This window comes from Primulina huaijiensis, chromosome 7 (genome assembly GCF_012295235.1).
Source record: "Primulina huaijiensis isolate GDHJ02 chromosome 7, ASM1229523v2, whole genome shotgun sequence".
Taxonomy (NCBI): domain Eukaryota; kingdom Viridiplantae; phylum Streptophyta; class Magnoliopsida; order Lamiales; family Gesneriaceae; genus Primulina; species Primulina huaijiensis.
In genome coordinates this window covers 1,637,073-1,646,512 of record NC_133312.1, presented here as the reverse complement: position 1 = coordinate 1,646,512, position 9,440 = coordinate 1,637,073, and the positions used below count along the sequence as shown (strand labels likewise).

General features: G+C 37.0%; 3 protein-coding genes across 6 annotated transcripts in view; 1 reads left to right on the top strand and 2 right to left on the bottom strand.

Moving 5' to 3' along the window:
• Positions 1-9,440, bottom strand: part of LOC140981128 (uncharacterized) — a 56,759-nt gene that overhangs the window by 30,317 nt on the left and 17,002 nt on the right. The window lies entirely within an intron of this gene.
• Positions 3,257-7,111, top strand: LOC140980928 (protein INCREASED PETAL GROWTH ANISOTROPY 1-like). Its single transcript, XM_073447048.1, has 6 exons — positions 3,257-4,786; positions 5,142-5,273; positions 5,377-5,558; positions 5,645-5,756; positions 6,066-6,200; positions 6,339-7,111. The coding sequence occupies exons 1-6, from the start codon at positions 3,485-3,487 to the stop codon at positions 6,468-6,470; spliced, it is 1,995 nt and encodes a 664-aa protein (XP_073303149.1). The 5' UTR covers positions 3,257-3,484; the 3' UTR covers positions 6,471-7,111.
• LOC140980929 (protein trichome birefringence-like 38) lies at positions 6,856-8,959 on the bottom strand. The gene is made up of 5 exons (XM_073447049.1): positions 8,624-8,959; positions 8,273-8,444; positions 7,823-7,998; positions 7,505-7,663; positions 6,856-7,303 (listed from the first exon to the last, which is right to left on the bottom strand). The coding sequence occupies exons 1-5, from the start codon at positions 8,926-8,928 to the stop codon at positions 7,012-7,014; spliced, it is 1,104 nt and encodes a 367-aa protein (XP_073303150.1). The 5' UTR covers positions 8,929-8,959; the 3' UTR covers positions 6,856-7,011.

The following is a 9,440-nucleotide window of genomic DNA, read 5'->3' as shown; positions in this document are numbered from 1 at the left end:
TATATATATATTAGTTACAAGATTATAAATGATTTAACGAAACATAAAAGATTAAAAATATCGGCATCAATCCATACAAAACTACAATTGATATTGCACCATATATGTTTAATTAAAAGAGAGAATTGATTATTTAAAACCTCGTCCAAAATTTGTGTCTCTGTTAGCATAGTCCTTTTATTTGATATGCATGATCCATTATTTAAAAAAAAAAAAATTTGAATGCATTAATGTGAATCTTATTGCCCATGGCTATGCTTCTCTTGTGGTGTGTATACTTTTTAAGTAACTAGTAAATATGGCGTGCCTTTTATGTGGGAGATATTTTTATGTCAATGTAATTGGTTTTCGTATTTTTTTTATGTCGTTTAGCGTTTTAGATGAATACTTGTACGTCTTTCTATCTCGGTGACCAAATTAAAAGAGCTTTAGACTTTCATTTAATGCTACAATAATGATCGAAAACTTATCTATGAAAACATGAAAACGTAAGGAGGTTTGGGACATGCATAATGTTTTAATAAATACGGGAAATTGGCCTTCAGTCCTCAGCCGTCGTTTTTTTTTTTGTGTTCAGTCTTTGGGTACTTTTTTAGTACCACATTTCCACATGAAGTGTACCACAATTTGTATGACATAGTGCCACAATTTTGTGGGTAGGGAGTGAACTCAAAGAAATGTTTTGATTGGGGATTTTTTCACCAACTTCCCTTCTAAATACATGCGCTACTCAAATAAAAAATGATCATTTTTAGTGTCAAATATAAATGCAAAAAATTTAAACTCGTGAATTTGGAAATATAAAACTAATTTTTTTTTTGGAATAAAGTATTTAGTAGTGTTTGCCTTTCTATCTTCTATGTATAATTTTTAAACATTTCATTAGTTTCAAGCATGGAAATATTTAAAATAATTTCTTACAAAATGGGTTGATCAAATTTGAATTGGGCCAGGCAACAAAAGTTTAAGTATATATGATAGACTAGGTTTGCTTCATAAATTAAAAGTTTATTTTTTTAAAAAAATTGATTAAATGTGAGATCTCCTCTGCAATATGTATTTTGTTTACTGAGTTTTCTTGCTACCACAAAGGATAATACCCCAATGCCAAAATTCATTGGCATTGGAGTCTAGGGTACATTCAACGTCGCTTTGTTTTAGATGAAGCCCAATGGGAACACTTGCATTGATTCATTTATTCCCCCAACTCCTGTCACACTCCCTACATATACCCTTCACACATTGCCACGTTCTTGATAAATTTATTGATTTCTCTATACTTCTTGTTCATCTTATTTCCCCCCCCCCCCCCACCCCCACAAATAATTTTGGTCTTTCTTGCTCAAGAATTAATATATTACTTACTTTTAGATGAAGAGAAATGAGGGTTTCATCTCTTTGTTTTTTGGATTAATTAGTTCAGCTTACCAAAGAATTTAAAATTGGTATGTGGTCGATTTACCTCATTGGGTCAAAAGACAAGAACGGACTGAACAAAAGACAAAAAATGTATGAAAAAGGTTGAGCAGAGTTGGCTAATGGTCACATTCATTTTGCTCATCCCCTTGTATTGATGGTGATTTATCAGCCTTCAAAATTATTTGTGATTCTCCTCCACCTGTATTCCTAAATTAGATCCATTTTTTTCCCCTATGCACAAACACTGATAATTTTAATATATATTTCACTTTTTTTCTCTTACGAGTCAAGTATATCATATATGAAATCATCATATCCCATGCATCTTTTCTGAAATGATCTAATTGCACATTATTTTGGAAATGTAAACGTTTGATTTAAATTTTACAAAAGATTATATTTATAAATCATTAGGAAAAATAGACTGTAACGATCACGAGCTATCACGATCTTGGGCTCTCTCGGAGACCTTGTCCCGTCTTGGGTTCTCAGTAGGGCCTTTTCTCTCACATGCTTTCCCATGCGTCATTACTCATAGAACTTCTCTAGCCCAAGCACTGGAACTTTTACCTTCTCAGAATTAGAACCCAATACTTCCTGGACTTATATAAGTCTTGGCAGCAATCCTAGTACCAGTTCAGACAATTTAGTTATCTAAATCGTCATGTTTTTATCAAAGTTGTGTTTTAGTGTATTGCATTTGTTCGTTTTAGTCCTATTTCGTCGTAGCCCAGACGTGACACTAAAAATACTGGTGTGATATCGAAAACGATGATCTATCAATCACCATGTCAACGTTCCGACTAGAAATGTCTAAAACAAAAGTTTCATGACTATAACAGGAATTTGCCAAATTATAAGTGGAAAAGAAAACATGACAAAATTATGTTTATTATATGTCATACATAAATTCATCCTCTTATCCCAACATTCAAACGCTCTAACAATAAGCATGTTAAACAAATTTTATGTTCCGAGTCTTAAAAAAAAAATATTATATTAACCTATTTATTTATTTTCGGTTCTCATGTTTTGGTTTTAGCTAGAAATTGCTTAATATTATTTTGATGTAATAAGAAATTTTCACTCTATTAAAAAATTTTTTAACTGGATTAATCAATTAGTCGATTCAAGTATGGCAAGTGACTCCAAGAGTTGTTACCTTGTTTTACAATACAAATTATAGTACATATGGGATGATACCTAGTGAATTCAAAAACTTTGCTTAGACGAAACTCACCCTTTATACAATGCTAGTTATTCACCCTTTATATATAAATGCTTTGAAAATTATATATAGATATTTTGATATATATGTATATGTGTGTGTGTGTGTGCAATTTAAATGCTTTGAAAAATCATTAGGCATATTAGATTACATTATATATAGATATTTTGTGAGACAATCTCGAGAATCTTTATTCGTCAGATTCATATTCATATTTACAATAAAAAATAGTACTTTTAGCATAAAAAATAATATTTTTCATGATGACCCAAATAAAATATCAGTCTCACAAAATTGACTCATAATACTTTTATACATGAAGCTCACATGATTTTTTTTATGTGTATATATTGTAAATCTCGTCAAGGGGTCAAAGTCAAACACGGGACATAATCATAATTGAATTCGAATTACCCACTTTAAATTAAAAAAAGACCACGATATTATATACCAAGATCTTGGGTTGGGTCGAATCAAGTTATCGAGATTCTACAATTCGACCGTTAGACGGACCTTTCGATTTTCTAAATTATTTAACGTTTTCAAGATTCGAGTACGTTTAACAAATTCAATTCTTACAACTACAGGCCAAGCATGAAAAGAGACAAAAAGCAAAGTTCAACTTCGGAGTGAGCGCGTGAACATCACCCGCGGTGGACACGTTCGAAGAAATAAGAACGACTCCAGTTTTTCTACATGCCCGGTACACATATGTACAGATAACGAGAAAGTGACCCAATGAAGTCTGGTCCTTCTCTTTACAGATTTCAAATAATGGCGCTGTAAAAATTTCAATGTAAGAGCGATAAGGTGAGTTTTCTTTGAGAAGAAGCGATAATGGTGGCTGGGAAAGTAAAAGTTGCGATGGGCTTGCAGAAATCGCCGGCGAATACGAAGATAAATCCTGATGTCTCCCCTAAGACACCATCGATATCCACACCAAGCTCAGCTAAGCAGCAGCAAGCGCAGAAGGGGTCCAACGCCTCCTACTCACGTTCTTTCGGCGTTTACTTCCCACGCTCCTCCGCCCAGGTGCAGCCTCGGCCCCCAGACGTCGCCGATCTCCTCCGTCTCGTGGAAGAACTACGAGAACGAGAGTCCCGCTTGAAAACAGAAATTTTGGAGCACAAACTGCTTAAAGAGTCCGTTGCCATTGTTCCTGTGCTTGAGAGCGAGATTTTGAGCAAGAATTCAGAACTCGAACGATCCGGTAAGAAAATCGATTGCTTGGAAACGGAAAATGAAAGACTCAGGGATGAGAATGAGTATCTACACATGCAACTCACCAAACAAAACCAGAAGTATGAGGCAAAAATTAAATCCATGCAGGCTGATTTATCCGATATCAAGAAAGCCGTTAAAGAAAGAGAGCTAGAGCAAGAAGAGGCGTCATCTTCATCAACCACTACGAGGTTTAACGATGCGGCGAATAATCATAAATCTAGTGCCACAACAAAATTCTTGAGAAAATGCATGACTCAAAATAGTATTAACTTGGGTGGTTTCGAAACTGGTACGATTACCTCGAAGCCAGAAATTGAGATAAAGAAAGAGGTAAATATTGGTGCTATGGAGATTTCTGAAAGACCGAGGCATTCTCGGAGTAATTCTGATGAAATTCCAGACGTTTCCGATGGGTTAATGGGGCTGAGACCCCGCATTCCTCGTGTTCCGAAGCCGCCACCGAGGCCATCCGCCTCAATCTTGTCATCATCATCTTCTTCTTCCTCTTTATTATCTTCTTCTATGTCTTCGCCTTCGTATGGTTCTTTATCCGAATCAGCTGACCGCGCGTTGGCGGAGATTTCCAACATCCCTCCTCCGCCACCGCCGCCTCCTCCTCCTCCGGTGAAAGTTTCTTCACTGAAAGGTCCACCACCACCTCCTCCTCCACCACGTTCGAAAGCTGCGCCACCTCCTCCGCCGCCTCCTCCGAAAGGGGAAACAAGGCCTGTCCAGGCTAAAGTTAGAAGGGTCCCGGAGGTTGTCGAGTTTTACCATTCCCTTATGAGGAGGGACACTTATTCGAGGCGGGATCCCGGGGGCGGAGGTGGTGGCTCCGTCGATACCCAGGCGGCTGGAGCTGCGGCCAAGGATATGATAGGGGAGATTGCGAACCGTTCTTCCCATTTACTGGCAGTAAGCTTTACAAAATTTACCATATTCTTCATTGTGTGAGAGTTTATTTACTCCTGCCACTGAATTATACCAAGCTGGCGCTGACAATGACCGGCCCTGGTGCGCTTTTACTTGGAATTTTGCTGGATTACTTCCAAAATATGACAGGGACTACTTAGATTCTAAATCCTAATTGATAATACAAAAATTTAAAAATTGAATGAAACCATGAGGACATTTATGAAAATTTAATGTTGCTTTCATTGTGCCAATGAATTCAAATATTACCTTTAATAGTTTTAAAGGACATATTACTGATCAAGAAAGACCAAATCTTTATCTTATGACGATTGTTTTAAATTATTTTAAATAACAGATTAGGACAGATGTGGAAACTCAAGGGGATTTCATCAGCTTTTTGATTAAAGAAGTTGAAGGCGCGGCCTTTACAGATATAGAAGATGTAGTGCCTTTTGTTAAATGGCTTGATGACGAGCTCTCTTTTTTGGTACATATTTTCAATATTTTTATTGTAATCTGTGGCATTTCTTTATATTCTATTTTTTGGGTTATTTTTGGTATGCTTTGTGATCTAGATTGTCTTTGATCAGGTTGATGAAAGGGCAGTTTTGAAGCACTTTGAATGGCCTGAGCAGAAGGCAGATGTTTTAAGAGAAGCAGCATTCGGGTACTGTGATTTGAAAAAGCTCGAATCCGAAGCCTCGACGTTTCGAGATGATCCCAGACAACCTTGTTCTCACGCTCTTAAGAAAATGCAGTCTTTGTTTGAGAAGTAAACCTAAATGAGTAATACCTTTTTCATTTAATTCGTCTGGATTATTTTGTTTTTAGATTCAAATGGTTGAAATATTGTAACAGATTGGAGCATGGAGTATATAACTTGTCAAGAATGAGAGAATCAGCTGTCAAACGATACAAAGCCTTTCAAATTCCTATGAACTGGATGCTAGACACCGGTTATGTCAGCCAGGTAAAATTCATCTTTTCTTGAATTAAAACATATGAAACTAGCTGCAAACTTTCTACCGAGTGATATTTTCTGGTTTTGTAAAGTTGTGGGAAGCAAAGGAAACTGCATGGAGAGGGCACAACCTGCCAAGTCTTTATTAAAATAAACTCAATTTTATTAAAATAAATTGAAGCTATGTGACAAAAAGGGATGGAGAGATTTTGCCTCTTTTTGTTTGCCCCACTCTTGTTTTCCTTGTCTGTATTCATTACTTCATTGAATTCGTCCCCCCTCTTTCGGTCACTTACTCAGAGTCTCCTATAACTGCAGATCAAGCTGGCATCAGTGAAACTGGCCATGAAGTACATGAAAAGGATATCCGCTGAGCTCGAAATGATTTGGGGCAGTCCAGAAGAAGAAGAGCTTATTCTTCAAGGTGTAAAGTTTGCGTTCCGGGTTCATCAGGTACATAAATTCTTGTATCTTTACATACATCTTTTATAAAATAAACCTCAGTGTTTTTCATTGATCAAAGAAAACTTTAAAATGCTGTTTACAATCTCTTATAGCTGCGCTCACGTTTCGGGTTTTTGGGTTTCTTAGTTTGCGGGTGGTTTTGATGTGGAGACAATGAAAGCATTCCAAGAACTGAGGGAAAAAGCTCGATCCTGCAACGTGCAATACCATAATCAGCATCAACAGAAGCTTGTTTACAGGTCCTCTGTTTCTTACTGATCTGCAGAAAACTCAGCTTCAGAACTGATAACCCCACCACACTTTTTCTTGTAAAAAAATTTATATAAACGACCATCTGTGAATAAAACTGCCGGAATTTTCGGAAATTTTCTCTGAGAAGATTGAATGTGATCGGTTGGAATCTAATCTATAATACAGTTATTGTTCCCGCATTGTTAATCTTTGTTCTCTATGTTAGATCAAAGATGGGAAGGAAACTACAAATTCGTCTCGGGCCCCTTCACTTGTTGAATGCATTATGAAACTTAGCAATTTGAAGTACCTTCAAACTCTTTTTCCAGTACACATCCGACCGAATATTCAGAATCAATTACACTCTTGAATATATGAGCATGTTGAATATAAGAGTTGTCTGAAAAAGGCCTTGTTCCTGGATATCCAAAACTGCTCTGATTATTTTTCACAAACCTTGTAAGGTGTTCAAATTTGAGTATTTTGAGATTTGATGTGAATTACATAATGTAGAGACTTGATCCAATAACACCCCAATTTATTTAAATAAAACAACTAATCTTAGTAGTCACGCAGTGAGAGCTGCATATAGTAACTGGTTCCAAGTATCTGGCAATCCAGGGAGGCACCAATGGCTGCAATCGACCCCCGAATGAGTACCACCGTAGGCTGACGGATGAGCATCTTTTCTCAACTGTGATAATGTTGTAATATCTAGCAAATACACCGGTTTTGCGATTCCGGCAAGTACTTTCTTGACAACATCTACCTGCGGGGGTGTACCTGCTGGGTATGATGACCCTGTCAATGGTTGTTGTTCGCCGTAGCAGTTCTTTGATCCTGACTTCCAGTCCTTACCCCTATAAGTAAATTTTTATGCAGATTCAAAAAGTGACGATGATAGTAGGAAATGGCGAGATTCATGAATTTATCAAAGGAAGTGGCTTTAATATATTTCAGAAAGACAAAATCTCAGGTTAATAATTTTTTTTAAAAAAGCGAATGTTTTTTTTTCCAAAGAAAGACGACTAGTTTTGCTCATCTCTACATTACTTGATTACCGATAGTGAGTTGGAGAAATTCCTTGGAAGAAAACTTGGGTCTTTGTAGGATCAACGTTGAGATCAACCCAACGAGCCCAAGTCGTCAAACCTTTGTAAAACGCCGTCAAACGATCCATGTCTTTACTTATGGTGGAACCATCTTGTATATAATCCCATCTGCAAGCAAACAGCAACATTCACATATCGCATAGGAATACATAACAAGCATTCAACCAATACAACAGATGATTTATCTCCCAATATCAACATACTTTCCATTACTTTCGGTGGTGTCAGTAGAAATTAAAGTTAGAAAAGAATAAAAGTGATGCATACGGTTGTTTTTTGCCTTTGTGTGTCCACCAATGCCATGTATTGAATAAAAGCACATCCATTCCTTTCCATGCATTTCCTTGTTGAATGGAGTCCAATTTCAATACTCTCCCAATGCTTTCTCGAGTTATGTCTACTAAATATGTGGAATGGTATAGCAATAACGTAACCCCGTAGTCCTACAATTAAGAAAAAAGGAATTAGTATAAATGTTCGTTTAGTATAAATGGATAACAAAACATTCATTGATTATCCGTCGTTGCTTTATTCAATGGTTGGCAACTGAATAATTTATTTGGATTAACCAATAGAATTTTAAAAAGGGTACATGTATGCAATAAAGGCCTAGACCAAGAAGCATAACGGATCACGACCCATTAAATTTGTGATTGGGTACCCGTTCCGTTTGACTGGATATTAGTTGACTTCGAAACAAGAATGCAACTTTGATACCTGAAACGTAGCAGAAGAAAGCGAATCACGTCTAAGGAAGGAGATCTTAGTATTGGGGACGGACGCATGGAGCATACAGGCTAGAGATTCCCACTGATTCAAACTCAACGAATCGCCCACAAACATAATCTTTTTCCCCCTCCAACTCTCCAACAATCCCATCCCATCAAATCTGCAGAGAATCAACCATCAAGATTACATTAAAAAGGTTGAGATTTCATATCAAGACTATATTTTCAGTTCTTGTATCAGATAGAACTAGCCGTTTCTGTGAAAAGAACAGGGTTTGTTACTAACAAAGCAATAAATGAAGGTGTAACAATGAAGCCCAATCACTCAACTGTGCTTTACCTGGGTAAGGTGCAGGCATCTGGTACCCAAGAAAACTTGAGGAACTCTTTATCTGGGCGACCATATTTTATGCAGTTGAAATCTGGGTCTATAAACGGGCATGCTGAGGATTCGTAGAAGGGATTCGAATCATCGACGACCCATTTTCCCTGAAAGAAATTGCAGCTGCTAGCTAGCCGTCTTCCTTCGGGAGTGGTGAAATTATTTTGCAGCTCTGAGCTAGCACCTGGCGCTTGTAGCAGCAGCGGCATAAAGACAAGAACCAGGACTTCCAGAAACCAGTGTTGGTACCCGGTATTCGCCATGATGGAGCAATTATCAAGAAATGTTGCTTTGAAATCCGTCCACACCTTGGCATTATATAGAAATGATTATTGATGTAAACGAGTTATTCGAGCTCGGTTCAATAAAAAGTTTGTCCGAGTTCATTTGTTAATTATATCAAATCAAGCTAAAGCTCGAGCTCGACAATTTAATCAAACCAAACTCAAGGCTAAGGATATTCGGTCCGTGAACTCACAAACAAGTTCGTTAATAGGCTCGTGAACTCGAGCTCAACTTGTTTAGGTGGCTTATAAGCTCGAGCTCTAGTTCAGCTCGTTTATGTATTTTTAGTTGTTATGTTTGTCGTTTTGAATATTTATGAATGAATTTATCCTTTTATATTTGATTTAAAATTAGTTCATAGATATATTTAATTTTTAACAAACTCGAGCTCAATTTTATGCTTTACTGGCTCGAAATCGAGCCCGAGCTCAAGTTAGACTTGTTAAATAGATAAACGAGCTATTAATGAACCAAGCTCGAGTCCGACTTG